Below are 27,821 nucleotides of genomic sequence, written 5' to 3'. Positions count from 1 at the left end.
GGTGCGGCCCCGCGGCCCCCACCCAAGTACTCAAATGAGTACTCAAATGCTAATCGGGTGTTGAAACAAGATGAGTGAATCATGTGTTCTGAAATCGTACCACTGTGTTTATTACCAATCTGTAAATAAAAGTACCAGCGAAAACAACAACTTCTTTTTTTCCCCCGCTGCGGCGGGGGGGGGGGGGGGGGGGGGGGGGGGCTGCGGGGGCGGGGCTGCAGGGGCGGGGGGGCGGCCCCCATGAGGATTATGAAAACTATTCGGCCCTGAGTACACTCACGTGCAATTCCCTAGCATGACATTAAGTAGGTGTAGCATACTATTTGCATCTTCTATTGACCAGCCCTTAGCACCCTTTGTCCAGACTTAGGACCACGCATAATTATTTATTTTGATACTCAAGTGTTGCTAACACCATCTGTCTTTTGTCCAGGAACAACAGTAGGCTACCTGTACGTCAATTTAAATATCAATATGTGTGTGTATTGTCTAGACATCCATGCATCCTGGTGAGAGCAGGAGTGGACCTGGTGAGACGTAGGAGGGGCCCGGACAGGAGACAACCCACAGAGCCTAGTCCCTCCACATGCCAGAATTTTACCTCTCAGTCCCGGCATAGTAGTTCCGGAGTGGTTCCAACGGATTGTGCAGCCCTGTCTTTCCCTAGTGGGTCTGCTACTGGGACGTAAGTCGGGACTTGATCACCCCGGCTGGGTCACCCGAGTGAGGGGTATGATGTTTGCGAGACCCGAAACCCTGATGACCTTGGGATACATCACTGAGGATACGTCCCAGTGGCATCCATGCGATGTATTTTCGTTCTAGAGAGAAAAACTCAACACCATACCACTGTCCAGGGGTGGAAAAAAGTACTCAGGTATTTGACTTAAATTAAATAAATACTGCAACGTAGAACTACTGTTACATGCAAAAGAGTAAAAGTACTAAAGTATTGGTGTCAAAATGTACTTAACCCTTTTAGACCCGAGGACATTCTACAAATGTCTTCTAAAACATGACAGTTTTCACTCAGAGAAAACCCATGTTTCATGTCATGGACCCCCGGAATTACATGTATTTGGCCGCCGACCCCCATCTGAAAATATGTTTTTTCAGGGTCCAGAAGCAAATATTTGAGTTTAAAATGCTCTGAAAGAATATATATTCAAAGATTTGCGCCACATGTTGCCACGCTATGAGCTTGTAGATCTGCTATTTTTCAACAGCTAAAGCATAACATAATGCTTATACACCAAAAGGGGTTCCCGCCCAGAATATACTTAATGAACTTATGAACAGCACTTTGTACATTGTGATGGTAATCATGGTTGTAGAGTGGTTGTTTTTGTATCGACGTGTTATTTCGCGTTTGAAATGTACCCATTCTGTGAAAAAACATTTTCTACCAATCAATGTTCAGTAACGGGAGTCTCCATGTCTCTCCAGCTCTTTAGTAAAACAGAAAATACATGTTCAGGTCGGGATGCCAATTTCATCCAATCAGGACAGAGAACTCAAAAAGGATACAAATGTAAACAAGTGAAGTCTTCTAGCATTTTGGTGTTTTAAACTATACTATAATTATGTTATAATTTAGCCATTGAAAAATAGCAGATCTACAAGCTCATAGCACGCCACCGAGTGGCGCGCTATGAGCTTGTAGGTCTGCTATTTTTGAAAAATCGTGAAAATGTGGCGCAAATCTTTGAATATATTCTTTCAGAGCGAACGTTTTTAACTCATATCTTTGCTTCTGGGGGGGGGAGGGGGAGGGGTCCCTGGAACAACATATTTTTAGATGCGGGTCACCGGCCAATTACAGATAATTCATGCATTGACATGAAAAAGGTTGAGCACCACTGACATAGAAACATAGGTTTTTCAGAAAACCGTCAGGATTTAGAAGACTTTTGTAGAATCGAGCTCAGGTCTATGTTAAAAGGCTACACTGGCCTGGGCCATGGCTCAGTGGTCCAGGCACCTTGGCTGGTAATCCAGTCTGGCAGTGTGCCGCAGGTTCGACTCCCGATCCCGACGGCCTTTACTGCATGTCTTCCCCCCCAGTCTCTCTCCCCATTTATTGTCAGCCTACTGTCTGTCCCTCCATTAAAAATATAAAATAAATAAAAGGCTAAACAAGAAATCACTTCCACTGCCTTTAAACAACCATGAACCTCCCAATGCATTGTGCTGCATGACTCATGAACCTGTCTGTCTGTCGCAACCCAGGTGATTACCTCCATGACTCATGAACCTGTCTGTCTGTCGCAACCCAGGTGATTACCTCCAGCACGCATACAGTACACAACACTGCCCCTGAGACAGACAGACAGACAGACAGGCAGAGAGACAGGCAGACAGGCAGACAGGCAGGCAGGCAGGCAGGCAGGCAGACAGACAGACAGACAGACAGACAGACAGACAGGCAGGCAGACAGGCAGGCAGGCAGGCAGGCAGGCAGGCAGACAGGCAGAGAGACAGACAGGCAGGCAGACAGGCAGGCAGGCAGAGAGACAGACAGGCAGGCAGACAGACAGGCAGGCAGGCAGACAGGCAGGCAGGCAGAGAGACAGACAGGCAGGCAGACAGGCAGGCAGACAGGCAGGCAGGCAGGGAGAGAGCTTCGGTTGCTCAATATCAAATATCCCCATTATCAAAATCCATTACATGTGTTTGTGCTTGATTCTGATCTGTCAATCACTGAATTCAGCTTGTGTGCTATTTGTTTTAACATAGACCACTGAACTCAACAACAGGCCTCTGTGTAATCAAAAGTCTCAGAGCACCTGGCTCATATCTACCCCATCCATTGCATAAGGAGGACAGTAAAACTATAAACGCCGGTGGCTTAATAATTAATACATCAACAAACAAGTATGACAAGTATTACCCTCCATTATTGACTGTGTACATAATGAGAGCAAATAAGTCCACCTCTGAGTTTCACTTTCAACTCTTTGTCTGTTTTCAATATGGCACATGTATGCAGAGCACACAAGGTGGGGACTTGTTGTGAAGAAGTATAAAAGCCACGGTTTCATTTCAGAGTAAAGCGCTGAGGACGGTAACCGCAGCAACAAGCCCCTCCTCCTCTCCAACAGTTTCATTTACAGTGAAGTCATAATAACAGGAAGTGTTCCAAACGCTCCCATCGTTTCCACAGTGGCACAGACACAGCTGACACACACACACACACACACACACACACTACTGGAGCAGACCTAAAACAAACAGGTGAGTTTATTATTAATCTGCTGATTCCTATGTGATTATTTGCATCCGTATTTAGCCGTTTAAGCTTGTTTTAACGAGTAGATTAATCATGATTTTCACCTTCAAAAAAACATGTTTGGGGTAGTTTTAACGCCTAGGATTTTGTGAGCACCCGAGACACTTTTTAAGTCAAGTCAAGTTTATTTACGTTTCACATGACAAGCGAGGACTCAATGTCTTTTAGCAGACACGCCCCCTTCCCATACAAACCCATAGTAACTTCAAGTTTTATTTTAACCACGACGGATTCTTCAAAAACATGTCCTTGGTTCTGGTGCCTGATAATGTTCTTCTAATGTACGTGTGAGGGGGCCGTGTTTTTTCAATTATTTAATACTTATTTCCTTTATTTTTTTTGAATGAAAGAACGAAAATAAATAAATTAAAACCATAATTGAAAAAAAAACAGAATTTTATTAGGAAGAGAGCCCCTCATTTTAGTATTTTATCAGTGACCAGAACAAAGCACGGGTGATGTCAATGAATCCAACATGGTTAACCCATTTTGACCTGAGATCAGATTCTAAAAATGTCTTCTACATCCTGACAGTTTTCTGAAAAAGCTATGTTTCTATGTCAGTGGTTCCTCGATTTTTCAAAAATAGCAGACCTACAAGCTCGTAGATCTGCTATTTTTCAATAGCTAAAGCATAACATAATGCCCCAAAAAGGGTTCCCGCCCAAAATGGGATTTTTTTTGTATAGGAAATATCGGATATCTAAAAATACTGAATCAAGAAACTTAAAGACTGTCGGGTCTCAGTAGCCTGGGTAATGTGGGTATGTGAAATATCCCTTTGAAATACGCACGTAAAGTATAAATATAATACATTATGCTATTTGGCAGCTTGTAAGAGCCAAGATGTCTCCACTAATCCTGATAGCTAATGTGTTTTTGGCACAGCCTATCTTGTTATGGTTCAGCCTGTCCTTGTAGCTGCTGTAGTGTAACTATGGTCTGAACCCTGTGCTCGTTGGCAGAACCAGAGTAATCTAGTAAGAAGAGTGGCGACACTAGCGTTGACTCCCATTGTAACAATGGAATGCGGAAGTGCATATTATATCTCAATGAGATAGTTCCAATGTTTTGGAACTATCGCCCATAGGCACCCGCTTTGCGGCCAGATCAAAGCGTGTCACCACTCTCTTACTACATCACTCTGGGCACAACTACCATTATACCATCGGCCTAGTCTCCCTAGAGTGTTATTGTACTCCTCATGATACCATGTACTTTAAAGATTAACCATCACCGAATATTGTCTCCACTCCTATAGCCTCGTCAATTACAGATTGATCATCCAGAATGGGCTCTAAGCACACAGAATAACTCTTCCTGCTTCCGGGACGCTTCCCTACTGCCTTGAAGTTCCTTCACAGGTGTTACCGATACTACTAATTAAGGCTCTGTTACATTTAGTGTGCAGTGGTCGTCAAACTTTTTTCAGTTCAAGGACTCCCCATAACTCAAGAGTGTACCAATGGAACCAAATGGACCCAAAAGGGGCCATTTGGAACCCACTCAAGGACACATTGAGCCAACACGCACAATAGCAGCACACTCACCGACTCTGTTTGACCAGAATGGAACAGAGCCTTCATTAGTATCATTAACACTGACTGTTTGACCAGAATGGAACAGAGCCTTCATTAGTATCATTAACCCTGACTCCGTTTGACCAGAATGGAACAGAGCCTTCATTAGTATCATTAACACTGACTCTGTTTGACCAGAATGGAACAGAGCCTTCATTAGTATCATTAACACTGACTCTGTTTGACCAGAATGGAACAGAGCCTTCATTAGTATCATTAACCCCGACTCTGTTTGACCAGAATGGAACAGAGCCTTCATTAGTATCATTAACCCTGACTCTGTTTGACCAGAATGGAACAGAGCCTTCATTAGTATCATTAACACTGACTCTGTTTGACCAGAATGGAACAGAGCCTTCATTAGTATCATTAACCCTGACTCTGTTTGACCAGAATGGAACAGAGCCTTCATTAGTATCATTAACCCCGACTATGTTTGACCAGAATGGAACAAGAAAGTAAGGAAGGGGCCCCAAGTTCTTTCCAAAATTGCGTGTGTGCATAGCGCCCATATTTTCAAGCATAAAGGATTGACCTTTTTCTTCCTCTTTCTTTTCTTGTTCTGTAGATTGACCATGTCTGCACATCACCTGATGTCAGGATGTCTCCTGACGTACACCTTAGCTCTGCTTCTCACCTCTGTGTCGGCCGCCGTTCAAATGCTCAATTCAATAGACGACCTGAAAAAGGTCGACTTCGGAGACTCCGTGCCCAAACACAGCCTCCTGCTGCTGCACTGGTTTGCCAACACGATCGAGATGGATAACAACGATGTCATACATCTGACCTTTGATCCAAACCAGAGAGATTACGGGGCTCATTATTATGGCAATCATGAGCGGATGCTGAACCAACTGCCTCGGGGAAACCGCTACTACACTATCGGCAACCTCAACCCGGATGTGAGCAGCTCTGTTAGACTGCCTCCTTATGTCACCCGTTCGCCTTATCACTTAATGGGAAACGAGGAAACTAACAGAGACCGGATCATAGTGAGGGTCAGAGAGAACGTCAACATCATGCTGCAAACCAACCCGACCATCGACCAGGTGTACATCACTCAGCACTACGGAGTGAACCGGGACCAGGGTACGAGCTACGACCCGTCACACACCTACCGCATCACCAACAACCTGCTGAGAGAGATCAGACTGTTCTCCACTACCACGGGAGGAAACCAACGCAGATCGCTGCGGGAGATCCGAGACCACTTCGGGAGCAACCTCGCCGATTCCGACATGATGCAGCTCAACAACACGTGGGGCGACCTCGCTTGCGTCGGGTTGCTGCTGTTCATCGTGATCACAGAAAGCCGCTGCCCCGTGAAACCCAGGAAGCAACGCTCCCAGCAGGTTCCTTCGGCCGACAGGGGCTCGAATGCGTCGCAGCGCTCTCGCACACCTTCGGCTAGTAGACCTTCGGCTAGTAGAGGTTCAGCGAACGTACAAGCGTACCTGGCCATCGACATGCCAGAATACGCACCACAAGCCATGAAACTCGAGGTCGGGACCGGTGAGAAAGGCAAGGCCATGATACGCTGGAGTAACATCCCCCAGATCCATCTGGACCAAGACGTGATGGTGGTGCTGTTCAAGAACGACGGGGACGGCTCGTCCAGCAAAGTGTTCAAGTGCATCGACGGGGCGTCGGGGAGCTACCAAACCTCGGTTCCCCTGAACGCCGGCCTTCAGGTGCGCCTCCACCGCGCCAGGAGGTGGTGCTGTGGGCTGTGGACGAGCGTGGGGGCGGAGCTAGCCAGGGGGCCGGAGTTCGACGCCGCCGCGGCACAGCGACGGGTCCAGATACGCGGCTACGACGCGCAGCTCCAGCTCTTTGTGGCGGATGGCAAGGCCTGCGCCCGCCTGTACGTGGGGAAGACCTTCACCGACTGGAAGAAGCTGTTCCGAAAGTCCTGGGTCGGCTTCTACTCGTCGCCGAGCAAGGCGCCGCGCGACTACGAGAGCTGGCGGTGGCAGTGGGCGACTAAGTTTGTGCGTTGCGCCGAGTTGGACGACGCGGCGTACCGTGCCTTCGAGTACCGCTCTGCCATGGCGATCGCTCCGGGAGTCCTGGCGCGATTCATGCCCCGCGGCGTGGAGGAGGTTCTCGCTCACACTTCGCCGTGGAAGTGAAACTCTAGTGAAAAAGATCTGGTTTCATTAATTCGCCGCCTAGAACGTCTCTTGACGTCGTCTGGTCCTTTGGCTCTCGTCGCCGAGATGGTCTTTTGATTTTGTTGATTAAGTTTTATAATGCCGTTCTGCACACGTCTGTATCACTACGGTTGCCGTGCGACAGAAGTAAAGTCTGCTGTCTTATGATGTCTATGGGAACAGATTTGTTTTAATCCATTTCACTTTTTTGATCAAAACATGCTGGATTTGCGGCTAATAACTAAATTGTTTATGATCGCCGGTTACAAAATCAAAGTTTTGAGTGAGCGGCTTGCAAAATAAAATGGTTCTCCATGGACATGAATTGTGGCAGTTCGAGTATACATTCAGCCACTAGATGGCAGTGATGGTGGCAGGCGAGTTAAACTACAGTGGTACGATATTTCACCCAGCAACTGGTCAGAGAACTTTCCACCACTCGTGCAGCTTTAAACTATGACTGATGACCAGTCTGCCTTTGTTTTCACATGCTGCTTCCAAGCTGGACATGAACCAGTTAAAAACTTGGGCCCGAGCCTGGCCTGCTTCTTCTTGGGGAAGATGAAACGAAAAAGAATGACGACGTCCAAATGTAATTTCACTGGGTCATAGTAGAGAATGTTTCAAACTGACATCACCAACACACTGGTGTTCAGATCCGCAAGCTATTATGATGCAAGAAAATGTCATTTTAATGTAGTTTTAGTCATAGTCTTTTGAGTCAAATTTAATTTAGTCATACGTTTTGTCATCTGGAATATTTTAGTTTTAGTCGTAACGTAAGATTTCAGTCGACTAAATGTACAGTTGATTTTGTCGACTACAATGTATCTTAGCAGGCCGAAATGCCTGCTTTAATTTATGCATGCCGAAATAGCAGACCTACAGTACAAGGTTGTGGGCTTGTAGATCGGCTATTTAAGGGATGAGACACCTGCACACAACCCAACGTAAAATGACCTCCACTAGTCCCTCCCTAACATTTATATTTGTTGACAAATTGTCAATATATTTAGTGGTAGTTTTAGTCCTCATTATTCAGTTTTCGTCAGTGAATAAAGGTAGTCGACAAACATATTTTCAGATGGGGGTCCTCCGTGGCCAAATACATATTCTGGGGGTCCTTGACATGGAAACAGTTTGAGAACCGCTGGTATAAGACAGTGGTTTTCAAACTGTGGGTCGCAACCCCTCAGTGGGCCACAGCAGCCTGGGGTCAGGACCGTCAGGTACACAGTCAAACTGTAGTTTTAGGTTTTTTATTTAAAAAGAAAAAAAAAGTAAACTATATTTTTTTTACTGTTTACGCTTGATACAATTTTAAGCCAAGTTTGTGGCAGCGGTGGCCGAACGGATTGCGGAGCGGTCTTGATACCGGAAGGTCGCCAGTTCGAATCAGCGGCCCGACACGTTAAAATTACCACCGCTGAAGTGCCCTTGAACAAGGCATTGAACCACTACGATGAAATGTTCTATGAGCAGGGCCTGGCTGGAAACAAGTTCTTGAGCTTAGCCCAGATACCCTGGGTAAATATAGTAATCATTTCATTTCATTTCATTTGAGGTTTAATTTATGTTCCAACTATTTTTACTGTTTGTGTTTTATTTTTATTTCTTTAAGAAAGAAAAAGAAAGAAACATGTCCATGATTTATTTTGTACTGGATTCAGACAATGCCATTTCAGACTGCTGTAATTTATGAAAATTAAACTAGATTGCTAAAGCTTTGTGTCATCGTTCAAGTAACTGGTCTAATGCACTGTTGTTTGAAATACATGCACACAGTGGCGTATCATGTGAAAACGGCATGCGTGCTGTGGTGCCCACGGTTGTCAGGGGCCCACTGTTCGCAGCGGCCCACTGTTGTCAGGGGCCCACTGTTGTCAGGGGCCCACTGTTGTCAGGGGCCCACTGTTCTCAGGGACCCTGGGCCCACTGTTCTCAGGGGCCCACTGTTCTCAGGGACCCTGGGCCCACTGTTCTCAGGGGCCCACTGTTCTCAGGGACCCTGGGCCCACTGTTCTCAGGGGCCCACTGTTCTCAGGGGCCCACTGTTCTCAGGGACCCTGGGCCCACTGTTCTCAGGGGCCCACTGTTCTCAGGGACCCTGGGCCCACTGTTCTCAGGTGGGCCCACACCGTGGTATTGTTTTGTTACTCGAGTATTTCTTCCACGGCGGCTAAAAACAAGAAGCCCGCTTTGTTCCTCGATAAAGAGTCGTCATCAACCTCCCCAGCCACGTGTGATCGGCACAGCCTTCAGCTCGAAGCCAGTCCTCCTCATCAAAGACCATTTAACCCATTTTGACCTGAGATCAGATTCTAAAAATGTCTTCTACATCCTGACAGTTTTCTGAAAAAGTGTTTCTATGTCAGTCGTTCTTCAATTTTTCAAAAATAGCAGACCTACAAACTCGTAGCGCGCCACTCGGTGGCGCGCTATGAGCTTGTAGATCTGCTATTTTTCAATAGCTAAAGCACAACATAATGATAACACCAAAAGGGGTTCCCGCTGAAAAAGGGTTAATCGTCCATACAATCGGTACTTAATTCTAATGACAAACAGCCATCGTTGGAATTCATTTTCCACATTCGTAACATACACTCGACTCCAGAAATAGCCATTGATGATTTGCATATATCGTCTGCCTTTGATCTTCAATTGATTTCTTTCTTCTTTGATGCTTATAGCGTAGGATGTTGATGAAACAAGACATCCGCTTTGCTCTCCTCTCTAGTCTCCAAAGGAATGCACTCATCCTAACTTAGGCTGACCCTCAAACACACATTGGTCATGGAATGAAGCTAAATTAAATGCTGTACACTTGTACAAACACATGCTCTCTCTCTCTCAAAGATCTCAGAGCATGACTCCACACAGGCCAGAGGGATTCTGGGTAGTCACAGAGCATGAACTCCACACAGGCCAGAGGGATTCTGGGTAGTCACAGAGCATGAACTCCACACAGGCCAGAGGGATTCTGGGTAGTCACAGAGCATGAACTCCACACAGGCCAGAGGGATTCTGGGTAGTCACAGAGCATGACTCCACACAGGCCAGAGGGATTCTGGGTAGTCACAGAGCATGAACTCCACACAGGCCAGAGGGATTCTGGGTAGTCACAGAGCATGAACTCCACCAGAGTCACGACGACATTGAGGGGGCAGAAAACTGAGCACTCGAGCGCTGTTGTTCATGCAGCCTGGAGAGTGACAAGCTGGAGTTTGAAAAAAATCTCTCTCTCTCTCTCTCTCTCTCTCTCCCTGGTGCTCATAGTCACACACAAACACGGTTGAACACGGACATTGCCACTCAAAAAAAAATGCAACGAGGGCGGTGCAAATATCAGCAATTTTAGGCATGTGTGCAACATGACAACTGTTTTAAAGTACTGTACAGTCTCTAAAGTCTCTGTAATGTTTATACATCTAAAAAAATAAAAGGTAATTTAAGATCATTAAAGCTGGGCTGTTGCCCGAGTCCAGTGCCTTCTGCCAACTTCCGGTCAAGGACATTGTAACATTGAAGTGAACGGAGTTGTCGTAACTCTATGGCTCTGGACTCCACAGCTCAGAGGGATTCTGGGTACAACAAAAAGGTGCTTCAGGGCCTGGGCCGTGGCTCAGTGGTCCAGGCACCTTGGCTGGTAATCCAGTCTGGCAGTGTGCCGCGGGTTCGACTCCCGATCCCGACGGCCTTTACTGCATGTCTTCTCCCCATTTCCTGTCAGCCTACTGTCTGTAAGTAGCCTTGCCGAGCCATGAGGCCCATAGGGCAGGAGCCTATCTCCTGTTTCTGTAGCGTGAGGCAGCTTGATGTACAAGTACACCCCCTGGACATGACGCTAGTATGTCGCAGGGACTTACCCCCAATCCAACCCTTGATGCTGAGTGTCAAGCAGGGAGGCACTGGGTCCCATTTTTAGAGCCTTTGGTATGACCCGGCCGGGGATTGAACCCCAACCTCCCAGTCTCAGGGGGGACACTCTAACCACAAGGCCACTGAGCTGGTCTACTGTCTGTCCCTCCAAAAAAAATATAAAATAAAAGGCGAAAGCCACAAAAAACATACAAAAATAAAAAAAAGGTGCTTCAGTTCAGTCCGAGTCAAGACCAGTTCCGCACCAAGCGGAGCACAACACACAGCGTCGTAAAGCGCCCGCGCTCCACTTCCAGGCCAATAGAAGAGCACGGCTCCATTTCAAAAGGAAGGTCACATAGTTAGGTCATTCTTATTCACATAAAAAGAAAGAAAAAAAAAGCTGCTTCTTTCTGGAACAATAAAAAACAACACAGGGAAACGTTGAGTCCAGTTGAGTTACTTCCCCCGAGGAGGTCAGGATGGGGTCGGTAATGATGAGAGAGTGGAGGAGGTGGAGGAGGAGGTGGGAGGACAGTAACGGTGTTGAAACTGATCTGTGCGCTCGTTAAAGTGTTCAGAACAAAAACGGGAAAACAAAAAGGGTCCGTCAACTATCTATAGCAGTGGCTTTAAACCCGTTTCATATCAAGGACCTTTATTTATTGGGCATTTGAGCCACGGAGCCTCCATTTGATGACATTTAGCCTCTCAGACCCCAAACTAAAGAATATTCTGTTGTCGTTGGATATGATTTTGTCCACAATTCCATGCTGTGTTGATGTTGGATAGGAGAGATAACAATTATACTACATTCTCTAATTGTGTAGAACTTCTTGTAAATTAAACTCTCATAGGTCAGGGGTTGACACTAAGGCCTAATTAAACTCTCATAGGTCAGGGGTTGACACTAAGGCCTAATTAAACTCTCATAGGCCAGGGGTTGACACTAAGGCCTAATTAAACTCTCATAGGTCAGGGGTTGACACTAAGGCCTAATTAAACTCTCATAGGCCAGGGGTTGACACTAAGGCCTCAGAGGCTAATTAACCTCTCATAGGCCAGGGGTTGACACTAAGGCCTCAGAGTCACATTTCTATGCCAAATATGAATATGACTGTGGGTACGGTACACACTTTTATATTTGTAAGTGTAGCAACAGTGAACAGCACATTATAGGTAAACAACAGTGAACAGCACATTATAGGTAAACAACAGTGCTCTTATTTTACATTCCACAGGCCAGAAGACAGAGCTGCGCTCTGGCCACGTTCAGGTGTTTAGACAGATATCTGGCGACTTGCTCGGCCGGGCAACCTCAAAGCAAACTCCACCTGCCTCAAAGCTTTATTTACCTGCCAGGGGCAGGTGGGCAACCCTATAAGCTTTATTTACCTGCCAGGGGCAGGTGGGCAACCCTCAAAGCTTTATTTACCTGCCAGGGGCAGGTGGGCAACCCTAAGTGTCAATGCCGGCTAGGTGTAGAAGGACGGACAGCCAACCACATGCGCACACACACACACACACGCACAGTCGCGCACAAGCACACACTCTTTATAGTTCTTTGCTTGAATCCACAAATTACAATTATTTGTTTTACAGGAAGGAATATAACGATGTTGACAGTTCATGGGGCACCTAAGGATACACATGGAACCTTCTCCTCCACACAGACACTAAGGACACACATGGAACCTTCTCCTCCACACAGACACTAAGGATACACCATGGAACCTTCTCCTCCACACAGACACTAAGGATACACATGGAACCTTCTCCTCCACACAGACACTAAGGATACACATGGAACCTTCTCCTCCACACAGACACTAAGGATACACATGACACCACCTCCTCCACACAGACCCTAAGGATACACATGGAACCTTCTCCTCCACACAGACACTAAGGATACACATGGAACCTTCTCCTCCACACAGACACTAAGGATACACCATGGAACCTTCTCCTCCACACAGACACTAAGGATACACATGGAACCTTCTCCTCCACACAGACACTAAGGATACACATGGAACCTTCTCCTCCACACAGACACTAAGGATACACATGGAACCTTCTCCTCCACACAGACACTAAGGATACACATGACACCACCTCCTCCACACAGACACTAAGGATACACATGGCACCACCTCCTCCACACAGACACTAAGGATACACATGACACCACCTCCTCCACACAGACACTAAGGATACACATGACACCACCTCCTCCACACAGACACTAAGGATACACATGGAACCTTCTCCTCCACACAGACACTAAGGATACACATGGAACCTTCTCCTCCACACAGACACTAAGGATACACATGACACCACCTCCTCCACACAGACACTAAGGATACACATGGAACCTTCTCCTCCACACAGACACTAAGGATACACATGGAACCTTCTCCTCCACACAGACAAAGGGCTTATGACAGCCGAAACAGAGCATTATTTGGCAAGTTGTTTGGCTTTGCTCTTTGTCATGCCAGCTATTGTTACTTAGGCCATTCGTGGTCAGTTTGCACGCACTCGTGCGTGCGTGCGTGCGTGCGTGCGTGCGTGCGTGCGTGCACATACTGTATGACATCATATCCTGTGGCAGCAGCAGGACGACAGCACCATGTCACATACTGTATGACATCATATCCTGTGGCAGCAGCAGGACGACAGCACCATGTCATTCATTATATTTACAACATACTGTATGACATCATATCCTGTGGCAGCAGCAGGACGACAGCACCATGTCATTCATTATATTTACAACATGGCTTCATATCTGTGTGTACATCAGCTACCCTGGCCCGGGCTGCAGCTTCTGAACACACGGACTGCATGTACACGCACACATGCATGCACGCACGCACACATTCACACACGCACAGCCCCTTTCGAGGATAAATGGAACATGACAAGAAGTCATTCTGACCTTCGGGGCCAGGTCCTTTGAGTAATTGGCCAAACTCCCCTATTTAACACACACACACAGTAATTTTATGACTTCCCAGCAAACACACACACGCATGCATGCACACAGTAATTTTATGATTTCCCAGCAAACACACATGCGCGCGCACACACGCGCACACACGCACGCACGCACGCACGCACGCACGCACGCACGCACGCACGCGCACACACACACACACACACACACACACACACACACACACACACACACACACACACACACACACACACACACACACACACACACACACACACACACACACACACACACACACACACACACACACACACACACACACACACACACACACAACCAATCTACAAGCTCAACATGAGTTTGAAGATATTTGTCCTTTTTTTTGGTATAGTGATTAAGTGTTAAATATTTTGCCTCGAGCTGCTTTTCTGAAATAATGACTCTGCAATCAATCAAGAAATTAAGATTATCCTCTGGTTTTAATTATCAGCCCATCTCTCTCTTTCTCAACAACAATGACACTTCCTAGCTGCCTAGCCAGCATGCATCCTTCCATCCTTCCTAGCTGCCTAGCCAGCATGCATCCTTCCATCCTTCCTAGCTGCCTAGCCAGCATGCATCCTTCCATCCTTATGAACTAAAAGTGATGTGATCCCAGACAAAAGCTTACTTCTCTGACCCACCAGTGTGATGCTCTGTGCGACCACATGGGGGAGCTGTTTAGAGGTTTATCACCTTCAACCTGACATGCCTATGTTTGGCCTGATGAGGTATGTATAAAAGATTAAAAGTTCAAGATGTCCCTCCAAAAATAGTGTAAAAAAAAAAAAAAAAGTGAGCTTCTTGAGTAGATCGTCTATTTTTGCCATTTGTCGAGTAGCAAGAACCAGACCTAAAGATGGACAGCTTGTGGATTTTAAGCCAGTGGTTCTCAGAATTGTTCATGCCAAGGACCCCCAAATTGGTACACTCTCAGAGTTACAGACCCATAAGGATCCATTTGGTTCAAAACTATCATTTAGCTGGGGACCCCCTGGAACTCCCTCAAGGACCCTTGGGGGTCCCCGGACCCCACTTTGGGAACCACTGCTTTAAGCTACAGTCTGGGACTTATTTGAATGAATAACAACCAAACACATGATGAGACACACTCCAACCGCAAGACCGCTGAGCTGATAAGGACAGGACACTGCCTGCCATGTTATCTATACTGAAGTTCACACATTGTTGCAACATTATAGAGAGACAGACAGACAGACAGACAGACAGACAGACAGACAGACAGACAGACAGACAGACAGACAGACAGACAAGACAGACGAGACAGACGAGACAGACAGACAGAGAGAGAGGAGAGAGAGACAGACAGACAGACAGAGAGAGACAGAGAGAGGAGAGAGAGAGACAGAGCTTTAACGAAGCCATTATTTATTATTTTGTGTACACTCAAATATTCCTATTAACTAAATACTTTTGCTCAATGCTACACAAGATGTTCTCATGCCCCCCCATCTCAACAAACTGTTCTAGACAGGAAATCAGTTTATAGTATATAGGCACACTCTATTCTGAGACCAGCTGCTATATAAGTCCTTTTTGCCATGAGTTCATGGTCTACTGACCCTGCTCCTTGCATTGTGTTCCTCCTAGTGAGTTCTGGGTCTACTGACCCTGCTCCTTGCATTGTGTTCCTCCTAGTGAGTTCAGGGTCTACTGTCCCTGCTCCTTGCATTGTGTTCCTCCTAGTGAGTTCAGGGTCTACTGACCCTGCTCCTTGCATTGTGTTCCTCCTAGTGAGTTCAGGGTCTACTGACCCTGCTCCTTGCATTGTGTTCCTCCTAGTGAGTTCTGGGTCTACTGACCCTGCTCCTTGCATTGTGTTCCTCCTAGTGAGTTCAGGGTCTACTGACCCTGCTCCTTGCATTGTGTTCCTCCTAGTGAGTTCTGGGTCTACTGACCCTGCTCCTTGCATTGTGTTCCTCCTAGTGAGTTCAGGGTCTACTGACCCTGCTCCTTGCATTGTGTTCCTCCTAGTGAGTTCAGGGTCTACTGACCCTGCTCCTTGCATTGTGTTCCTCCTAGTGAGTTCTGGGTCTACTGACCCTGCCCCTTGCATTGTGTTCCTCCTAGTGAGTTCTGGGTCTACTGACCCTGCTCCTTGCATTGTGTTCCTCCTAGTGAGTTCTGGGTCTACTGACCCTGCTCCTTGCATTGTGTTCCTCCTAGTGAGTTCAGGGTCTACTGACCCTGCTCCTTGCATTGTGTTCCTCCTAGTGAGTTCTGGGTCTACTGACCCTGCTCCTTGCATTGTGTTCCTCCTAGTGAGTTCAGGGTCTACTGACCCTGCTCCTTGCATTGTGTTCCTCCTAGTGAGTTCAGGGTCTACTGACCCTGCTCCTTGCATTGTGTTCCTCCTAGTGAGTTCTGGGTCTACTGACCCTGCCCCTTGCATTGTGTTCCTCCTAGTGAGTTCTGGGTCTACTGACCCTGCCCCTTGCATTGTGTTCCTCCTAGTGAGTTCTGGGTCTACTGACCCTGCTCCTTGCATTGTGTTCCTCCTAGTGAGTTCTGGGTCTACTGACCCTGCTCCTTGCATTGTGTTCCTCCTAGTGAGTTCATGGTCTACTGGCCCTGCTCCTTGCATTGTGTTCCTCCTAGTGAGTTCATGGTCTACTGGCCCTGCTCCTTGCATTGTGTTCCTCCTAGTGAGTTCATGGTCTACTGGCCCTGCTCCTTGCATTGTGTTCCTCCTAGTGAGTTCATGGTCTACTGGCCCTGCTCCTTGCATTGTGATCCTCCTAGTGAGTTCATGGTCTACTGGCCCTGCTCCTTGCATTGTGTTCCTCCTAGTGAGTTTATGGTCTACTGACCCTGCTCCTTGCATTGTGTTCCTCCTAGTGAGTTCATGGTCTACTGACCCTGCCCCTTGCATTGTGTTCCTCCTAGTGAGTTCATGGTCTACTGACCCTGCTCCTTGCATTGTGTTCCTCCTAGTGAGTTCATGGTCTACTGACCCTGCCCCTTGCATTGTGTTCCTCCTAGTGAGTTCAGTTGTTCCTCCTAGTGAGTTCAGTTGTTCCTCCTAGTGAGCCAGATGCTACTTTTTACCTGCGCAAGTAAAGATTTCAGCAGTCCCACGAGAGAGAGAGAGAGAGAGAGAGAGAGAGAGAGAGAGAGCGAGAGAGAGAGCGAGAGAGCGAGAGCGAGAGGGGGACAAAGTCAAACACATACAACTTACACATTGTATCTTTAAGCTGTGGTCACAGCACGTGGCTGTGACCGAAATGAAACTCTACGCCAAAAGACAGACAGACACACAGCTAGACAGACAGACAGACAGACACAAAGCTAGACAGACAGACAGACACACAGCTAGACAGACAGACACACAGCTAGACAGACAGACCAGCGTAAAAGCTGGAAATTGGAGGCTTTCTATTTTTATGCAGAGCAGTTTATGGTCTCCACTCTCCAGATTTGGAAAGTCACACCTCCCCCCACACGCCTACGCTTGGATAGAGTTCAACTAACCAGTGCAACACACACACACACACCACACACACACACACACACGGCTGTCTCCTTACAGCACAGACACATAACACACAATTAGAGTCCAATCCCGATGTAGGAGAGACCTCGTCCTCCTATAGAACGGTGCTTCCCTAACATCTCAGGTCGAGACCCAGAAGAGAGATTTATAGACGTTTGCCCGGGACACAAACTAGTGAAAATAGCAGATCTACAATCAATCTACGAGCTTGTAGATATTTCCACTATTGTTTTTTTTTGGGGGGGGGTGCTTGTCCCTCCTAAATTAACCCATTTTGGTCTGAAAAAGAAGACCTCTGAAAGAATATATATTCAAAGATTTATGCCGCGATTTTTCATAAATAGCAGACCTACAAGCTCGTAGCGCGCCACTCGGTGGCGCGCTATGAGCTTGTAGATCTGCTATTTTTCAATAGCTAAAGCATAACATAATGCTAACACCAAAAGGGGTTCCCGCCCAAAATGGGGTAGTGTTAAATTAAATGCCCTTTGACAATGAAAGGAGAATTTACGTCATATTATGTAGACGAGCAAATCGGCTATTTTTGTCCTACACAAAGTTCCCATTGACAATGAACTGACGATGTACGATGATAAGAGCGCCCCTCACTTCACACGGGTGTGATTTTTAACTTTATACATATACTATATAAAATGTAGAGTAGGAAAATAAAATGTGTACATAAGCAGTGAGTGGTCCGTGATCTGTTGGAAAACAGTGTCCTAGAAATTGCATTTAGAAATACTTGGGATTGTCAGTTTTCCATTTCGGAACATTTAACTGAGTCATAAGCACAATGTAGAATACCAGATGCATCAGTTGCTTGCTTTACAAACGAAAACACGCGACAACCCTCAAACACACACACGCACGCACACACGTATGGCTCTCCAGTTAGATAAACAACAGGACGGCCAAGAAGCATGAGCAACTCACAGGGGAACAGAGCCCGCACCCACCACACACACACACACACACACACACACACACACACACACACACACACACACACACACACACACACACACACACACACACACACACACACACACACACACACACACACACACACACACACACACACACACACACACACACACACACAAATAACACAGTGCGCAAATAACACACAGTAAAGTATTACTTTACTTGTGAGGACATCCAACGTTTTGGGACGGCGGTGGTTTTATGACGGCAGTTCTACTTTTGCTGCAACAACAGGACGTGAACTTGCAGATGAACTTGCAAATACTGGCCGGCCACGCAACTACAATACAAACTACAACTACAATACAAACTACAACTACGCAACTACAATACAAACTACAACTACGCAACTACAATACAAACTACAACTACGCAACTACAATACAAACTACAACTACGCAACTACAATACAAACTACAACTACGCAACTACAATACAAACTACAACTACGCAACTACAATACAAACTACAACTACGCAACTACAACTACGCAACTACAATACAAACTACAACTACGCAACTACAATACAAACTACAACTACGCAACTACAATACAAACTACAACTACGCAACTACAATACAAACTACAACTATGCAACTACAATACAAACTACAACTACGCAACTACAATACAAACTACAACTACAATACAAACTACAACTACGCAACTACAATACAAACTACAACTACGCAACTACAATACAAACTACAACTACACAACTACAATACAAACTACAACTACGCAACTACAATACAAACTACAACTACGCAACTACAATACAAACTACAACTACAATACAAACTACAACTACGCAACTACAAGGTATAAAAACAGGGAAAAACACTAACCAACACAACCCCTAAACCTGTCCTGAATCTCTATATACTTGTGTATATTTGTACCCGAGAAGCACACTTAGATAGCATTTTATGTAGACTTAGATAGCATTTTATGTAGACATAGCACTATAACGTATATATGCATAGTTTCATTATATAGATATTCCACTGTTACGTTCTTAGCTTACGTATGATTCATGATAACTACTTTTTTTTAATGTATGTGATGTATTGCCATGCTTCTTGTTAATGTAAGTCGCTCTGCTAAATGCCTAAATTGTAAACTGTAAGTACACACACACACACACACACACACACACACACACGCGCACGCACGCACGCACGCACGCACGCACGCACGCACGCACGCACGCACACGCCCTAGAGTCAAAGCCTCTTTTGAAGCCCTAATGAAAGAGGAAGTTTGCCAACCGCCCCCAACATGACACTGGATGACATCACCTGCAGCGCTGCATACCTGAACTCCTGGCTTGGTTTGGAAAACTGTATTTAAAAGAGGAAACGGCCCATATAGTCACATCATCTTAAACTGTATTTAGAGGAAACGGCCCATATAGTCACATCTTCTTAAACTGTATTTAGAGGAAACGGCCCATATAGTCACATCTTCTTAAACTGTATTTAGAGTTAACGGCCCATATAGTCACATCTTCTTAAACTGTATTTAGAGGAAACGGCCCATATAGTCACATCTTCTTAAAATGTATTTAGATGAAACGGCCCATATAGTCACATCTTCTTAAACTGTATTTAGAGGAAACGGCCCATATAGTCACATCTTCTTAAACTGTATTTAGAGTTAACGGCCCATATAGTCACATCTCCTTAAACTGTATTTAGAGGAAACGGCCCATATAGTCACATCTTCTTAAACTGTATTTAGAGGAAACGGCCCATATAGTCACATCTTCTTAAACTGTATTTAGAGGAAACGGCCCATATAGTCACATCTTCTTAAACTGTATTTAGAGGAAACGGCCCATATAGTCACATCTTCTTAAACTGTATTTAGAGGAAACGGCCCATATAGTCACATCTTCTTAAACTGTATTTAGAGGAAACGGCCCATATAGTCACATCTTCTTAAACTGTATTTAGAGGAAACGGCCCATATAGTCACATCTTCTTAAACTGTATTTAGAGGAAACGGCCCATATAGTCACATCTTTTTCAAATGGAGCTAGCGCGATTAAATTGGCCTGTGCGATGTACAGTATCAGACATTACTTGATGTTAGGCCTATCAGCCGACATGTTCCTATTGGGCACAGTATGTCAAAGGTAAACATAAAAAAAAAAGATCTACAAGCTTGTAGATTGGCTATAGAGGAATTTCGTGCGACATCATCATCAAATACGGACGTTACGTGGGAACGACCTTGACAGTCTATACATCCAAACGTCCTATCTGATTGCATTAAACGATGAAAAACAACATTAAACTCACTTTGCCACTCACTTTATTCATATGCATACCCTCTATTTTTGAAAACTTCTGAATAGAGGCTTGAGTAGTTCAAATCCAGTTGACACAGTAGGGGTAGGGATTCATCGATTAATCGATTTTCCGATTAATCATCGGAGTCTCCGAAATCGATTTCATAATCGAAAATCCAAAAAAAAAAAAAGAATAGCCAAAAGTACTTCATACCAGCCCCTTATGAAACTACTTCTCCCCAAATCCAAATGGATTTCATTTTCCATCCTGAATGGCAGTAACCAGCATATAATGAGAACTGAGAAGATGTGTATTGTTGTGTACAGTATGCGTTTGCGTATTAAAGCAGCACTATGTTACGTCCCTCTTCCACCCCGATTTGGTTTCCTGCAGCAAAAGATGGAATTTGAACCATGGCGGATTATCATGAGATAAATTAGTCTCGCGTTACCAGACTGTTGCCTCTCGCAATTTCCAAATGCTTCCGTCATACAGTCTGGAGACACACATGACCTTTGACACGAACTGAATGTCTCTATAGAAGAGCAGGGAGACAATGTTTAACAAAAATTTACATACTCTACCAGACAGATTGGACAACATATTATATGCATTCAAAAGTTACATAGTGGTTTTAAGTTGAAATGTTGTGACGATGAAAGTTTGATCAAATGGAAGTGTTTCAAATAAAAATGACAAAATATGAGTCAAAGCAGTCTAGTAGGACCCTCCAAAATCAGTACTGGCATGGGACCCGAAAACCTACTTCAAAACCTTAACCCAGTCAGGACGGGAACCACGCTACAAGCTTGTAGATCTGCAATTTCTGAAAAATGGGGAAAATGTGGCGCACATCTTTGAATAGATATTCTTTCAGAGTGAACGTTTTTTAACTCAAATCTTTGCTTCTTTCCTGGAACAACATGTTTTCAGATCGGAGGTCGGAGGTCAAATACAGATCTTTATACATATCCAAATACAGATCTTTATTGGGGTCCTTGACGTGAAACACTTTGAGAACCACTGACATAGATAGAAACCTAGGTTTTGAACCACTGACATAGATAGAAACCTAGGTTTTGAGAACCACTGACATAGATAGAAACCTAGGTTTTGAACCACTGACATAGATAGAAACATAGGTTTTGAACCACTGACAGATAGAAACCTAGGTTTTGAACCACTGACATAGATAGAAACCTAGGTTTTGAGAACCACTGACATAGATAGAAACATAGGTTTTGAACCACTGACAGATAGAAACCTAGGTTTTGAGAACCACTGACATAGATAGAAACCTAGGTTTTGAGAACCACTGACATAGATAGAAACATAGGTTTTGAGAACCACTGACATAGATAGAAACATAGGTTTTGAACCACTGACATAGATAGAAACATAGGTTTTGAACCACTGACATAGATAGAAACCTAGGTTTTGAGAACCACTGACATAGATAGAAACCTAGGTTGTGAGAACCACTGACAGATAGAAACCTAGGTTTTGAACCACTGACATAGATAGAAACCTAGGTTGTGAGAACCACTGACATAGATAGAAACCTAGGTTGTGAGAACCACTGACAGATAGAAACCTAGGTTGTGAGAACCACTGACAGATAGAAACCTAGGTTTTGAACCACTGACATAGATAGAAACCTAGGTTGTGAGAACCACTGACATAGATAGAAACCTAGGTTGTGAACCACTGACAGATAGAAACCTAGGTTTTGAGAACCACTGACATAGATAGAAACCTAGGTTGTGAGAACCACTGACATAGATAGAAACCTAGGTTTTGAACCACTGACATAGATAGAAACCTAGGTTTTGAGAACCACTGACATAGATAGAAACATAGGTTTTGAGAACCACTGACATAGATAGAAACATAGGTTTTGAACCACTGACATAGATAGAAACATAGGTTTTGAACCACTGACATAGATAGAAACCTAGGTTTTGAGAACCACTGACATAGATAGAAACCTAGGTTGTGAGAACCACTGACAGATAGAAACCTAGGTTTTGAACCACTGACATAGATAGAAACCTAGGTTGTGAGAACCACTGACATAGATAGAAACCTAGGTTGTGAACCACTGACATAGATAGAAACCTAGGTTTTGAACCACTGACAGATAGAAACCTAGGTTTTGAGAACCACTGACATAGATAGAAACCTAGGTTGTGAACCACTGACATAGATAGAAACCTAGGTTGTGAGAACCACTGACATAGATAGAAACCTAGGTTTTGAACCACTGACATAGATAGAAACCTAGGTTTTGAACCACTGACATAGATAGAAACCTAGGTTGTGAGAACCACTGACATAGATAGAAACCTAGGTTGTGAGAACCACTGACATAGATAGAAACCTAGGTTTTGAACCACTGACATAGATAGAAACCTAGGTTTTGAACCACTGACATAGATAGAAACCTAGGTTTTGAACCACTGACAGATAGAAACCTAGGTTTTGAGAACCACTGACAGATAGAAACCTAGGTTGTGAGAACCACCGACAGATAGAAACCTAGGTTGTGAGAACCACTGACATAGATAGAAACCTAGGTTTTGAACCACTGACATAGATAGAAACCTAGGTTGTGAGAACCACTGACATAGATAGAAACCTAGGTTGTGAGAACCACTGACATAGATAGAAACCTAGGTTGTGAACCACTGACATAGATATAAACCTAGGTTGTGAGAACCACTGACATAGATAGAAACCTAGGTTGTGAGAACCACTGACATAGATAGAAACCTAGGTTGTGAGAACCACTGACATAGATAGAAACCTAGGTTTTGAACCACTGACATAGATAGAAACCTAGGTTTTGAACCACTGACATAGATAGAAACCTAGGTTGTGAGAACCACTGACATAGATAGAAACCTAGGTTGTGAACCACTGACAGATAGAAACCTAGGTTTTGAGAACCACTGACATAGATAGAAACCTAGGTTGTGAGAACCACTGACATAGATAGAAACCTAGGTTTTGAACCACTGACATAGATAGAAACCTAGGTTTTGAACCACTGACATAGATAGAAACCTAGGTTGTGAGAACCACTGACATAGATAGAAACCTAGGTTGTGAGAACCACTGACATAGATAGAAACCTAGGTTTTGAACCACTGACATAGATAAAAACCTAGGTTTTGAACCACTGACATAGATAGAAACCTAGGTTTTGAACCACTGACAGATAGAAACCTAGGTTTTGAGAACCACTGACATAGATAGAAACCTAGGTTGTGAGAACCACTGACAGATAGAAACCTAGGTTGTGAGAACCACTGACATAGATAGAAACCTAGGTTTTGAACCACTGACATAGATAGAAACCTAGGTTGTGAGAACCACTGACATAGATAGAAACCTAGGTTGTGAGAACCACTGACATAGATAGAAACCTAGGTTGTGAACCACTGACATAGATAGAAACCTAGGTTGTGAGAACCACTGACATAGATAGAAACCTAGGTTGTGAGAACCACTGACATAGATAGAAACCTAGGTTTTGAACCACTGACATAGATAGAAAGTAGAAACCTAGGTTTTGAGAACCACTGACATAGATAGAAACCTAGGTTTTGAGAACCACTGACATAGATAGAAACATAGGTTTTGAGAACCACTGACATAGATAGAAAGTAGAAACCTAGGTTTTGAGAACCACTGACATAGATAGAAACCTAGGTTTTGAGAACCACTGACATAGATAGAAACATAGATTTTGAGAACCACTGACATAGATAGAAAGTAGAAACCTAGGTTTTGAGAACCACTGACATAGATAGAAACATAGGTTTTGAACCACCGACATAGATAGAAACATAGGTTTTGAACCACCGACATAGATAGAAACATAGGTTTTGAACCACTGACATAGATAGAAAGTAGAAACCTAGGTTTTGAGAACCACTGACATAGATAGAAACATAGGTTTTGAACCACTGACATAGATAGAAACATAGGTTTTGAGAACCACTGACATAGATAGAAACATAGGTTGTGAGAACCACTGACATAGATAGAAACATAGGTTTTGAACCACTGACATAGATAGAAACCTAGGTTTTGAAACACTGCCATAGATAGAAACCTAGGTTGTGAGAACCACTGACATAGATAGAAAGTAGAAACCTAGGTTTTGAGAACCACTGACATAGATAGAAAGTAGAAACCTAGGTTTTGAACCACTGACATAGATAGAAACATAGGTTGTGAGAACCACTGACATAGATAGAAACCTAGGTTTTGAACCACTGACATAGATAGAAACCTAGGTTGTGAGAACCACTGACAGATAGAAACCTAGGTTGTGAGAACCACTGACAGATAGAAACCTAGGTTGTGAGAACCACTGACATAGATAGAAACCTAGGTTTTGAACCACTGACATAGATAGAAACCTAGGTTGTGAGAACCACTGACATAGATAGAAACCTAGGTTTTGAGAACCACTGACATAGATAGAAACATAGGTTTTGAACCACTGACATAGATAGAAACCTAGGTTTTGAGAACCACTGACATAGATAGAAACCTAGGTTTTGAACCACTGACAGATAGAAACCTAGGTTTTGAACCACTGACATAGATAGAAACCTAGGTTTTGAGAACCACTGACATAGATAGAAACCTAGGTTTTGAGAACCACTGACATAGATAGAAACCTAGGTTGTGAGAACCACTGACATAGATAGAAACCTAGGTTGTGAGAACCACTGACATAGATAGAAACCTAGGTTTTGAACCACTGACATAGATAGAAACCTAGGTTTTGAACCACTGACATAGATAGAAACCTAGGTTGTGAGAACCACTGACATAGATAGAAACCTAGGTTTTGAGAACCACTGACATAGATAGAAACCTAGGTTTTGAACCACTGACATAGATAGAAACCTAGGTTTTGAACCACTGACATAGATAGAAACCTAGGTTTTGAACCACTGACATAGATAGAAACCTAGGTTGTGAGAACCACTGACATAGATAGAAACCTAGGTTTTGAACCACTGACATAGATAGAAACCTAGGTTGTGAGAACCACTGTCATAGATAGAAACCTAGGTTGTGAGAACCACTGTCATAGATAGAAACCTAGGTTTTGAACCACTGACATAGATAGAAACCTAGGTTGTGAGAACCACTGACATAGATAGAAACCTAGGTTGTGAGAACCACTGACATAGATAGAAACCTAGGTTTTAACCCTGTGAGAACCACTGACATAGATAGAAACCTAGGTTTTTCTTTTTTATGATTTGTACTTTATTAATTTTCTTTTGTATATGAAACTGACAGACATAGACAAAACACAACAAAATAAATGCATAACAAAACAAACACATAACAAAACAAAACAATATAACAGAGATGCACAGAAATATGCCGCAGTCCACCCCAGCCCCAATTCCAGACATATTCCTTCAGTGTATTTTTCTAAAGTTGCAGCCCGTCCAGAGCTCACTCAGAGCCAGAAACTAATCAGAGTCCTGATACGTGCATATGGTAAAAGCCCCATTTTAAGTCATAGTCGTCCATCCTATTGAGCAGCCTGTATGACAGTCGCTCGTAAGCGGCCAATAGTAGAAACCTAGGTTTTAACCCTGTGAGAACCACTGACATAGATAGAAACCTAGGTTTTAACCCTGTGAGAACCACTGACATAGATAGAAACCTAGGTTTTAACCCTGTGAGAACCACTGACATAGATAGAAACCTAGGTTTTACCCTGTGAGAACCACTGACATAGATAGAAACCTAGGTTTTAACCCTGTGAGAACCACTGACATAGATAGAAACCTAGGTTTTAACCCTGTGAGAACCACTGACATAGATAGAAACCTAGGTTTTAACCCTGTGAGAACCACTGACATAGATAGAACAATAGGTTTTAACCCTGTGAGAACCACTGACATAGATAGAAACCTAGGTTTTAACCCTGTGAGAACCACTGACATAGATAGAAACCTAGGTTTTAACCCTGTGAGAACCACTGACATAGATAGAAACATAGGTTTTAACCCTGTGAGAACCACTGACATAGATAGAAACATAGGTTTTAACCCTGTGAGAACCACTGACATAGATAGAAACATAGGTTTTAACCCTGTGAGAACCACTGACATAGATAGAAACCTAGGTTTTAACCCTGTGAGAACCACTGACATAGATAGAAACCTAGGTTTTAACCCTGTGAGAACCACTGACATAGATAGAAACCTAGGTTTTAACCCTGTGAGAACCACTGACATAGATAGAAACCTAGGTTTTAACCCTGTGAGAACCACTGACATAGATAGAAACCTAGGTTTTAACCCTGTGAGAACCACTGACATAGATAGAAACCTAGGTTTTAACCCTGTGAGAACCACTGACATAGATAGAAACCTAGGTTTTTCTGAAAACTGTCATGTTTTAGAAGACATTTGTAGAATCTGGTCTTAGTCCTGAATGGGTTTAACCCATTTAGGCCCGACGTCGAAATTAAAACAAATTCTAAATTGACAGTTTTCTGAAATACCTATGTTTCTGTATCAGTGGTGCTCAATATTTCATGTCAAGGACCCCAAAAACTATATGTAATTGGCCGCCGACCCCCATCTGAAAATATGTTGTTCCCTTAGAAGCAAAGATTTGAGTTAAAAACGTTCGCTCTGATAGAATATACAGTATATTCAAAGATTTGCGCCACATTTTCACGATTTTTCAAAAATAGCAGACCTACAAGCTCGTAGCGCGGCACTCGGTGCCGCGCTACGAGCTTGTAGATCTGCTATTTTCTAAAGTGTAACATAATGCTTAAAACACCAAAAGGCGTTCCCGTCCAGAAGGGTTTAACCAACACGCTTCTCTAACTTTCCAGAGCGCTGCCTGGCGGCCTGGCTGCTGCTGCTGCTGCGTCTCCCTGGAGTGTGACGTCCATGTGAACCGTGACTCCCCGGCCTTGACACCCCACCGGCTAACAGGAGAGGAGGATTTTTTTAATCCAAGGAGACCCGAGACCAGATTTTACAAAAAATGTCTTCCAAAACATGACATTTTTGCTGAAAAACCTCATGTTTTTGTGTCAGTGGTACTCAAACTTTTGCATGTCAAGGACCCCACAGAA

The 27,821-nt window shown here is 44.2% G+C and overlaps 1 protein-coding gene and 1 pseudogene across 2 annotated transcripts in view; one reads left to right on the top strand and one right to left on the bottom strand.

Moving 5' to 3' along the window:
* Positions 1–8,442, top strand: part of LOC306936207 (uncharacterized protein) — a gene marked incomplete at its 5' end in the record, with an annotated part of 22,005 nt that extends 13,563 nt beyond the window's left edge. Inside the window, one exon of the mRNA XM_079519700.1 lies at positions 5,919–8,442. Within this exon, the coding sequence (XP_079375826.1) occupies positions 5,919–7,001 (1,083 nt within the window). The 3' untranslated portion in view covers positions 7,002–8,442. The remainder of the gene's footprint in view (positions 1–5,918) is intronic.
* Positions 1–27,821, bottom strand: part of LOC306936373 (septin-9-like) — a 263,323-nt pseudogene that overhangs the window by 96,812 nt on the left and 138,690 nt on the right. The gene's annotated exons all lie outside the window — the stretch shown is intronic.

The sequence above is a fragment of the Electrona antarctica genome (assembly GCF_951216825.1).
Source record: "Electrona antarctica genome assembly, chromosome: 14".
Taxonomy (NCBI): domain Eukaryota; kingdom Metazoa; phylum Chordata; class Actinopteri; order Myctophiformes; family Myctophidae; genus Electrona; species Electrona antarctica.
The sequence above is the reverse complement of the archived record's forward strand: the minus strand, read 5'-3'. Positions and strand labels throughout refer to the sequence as shown.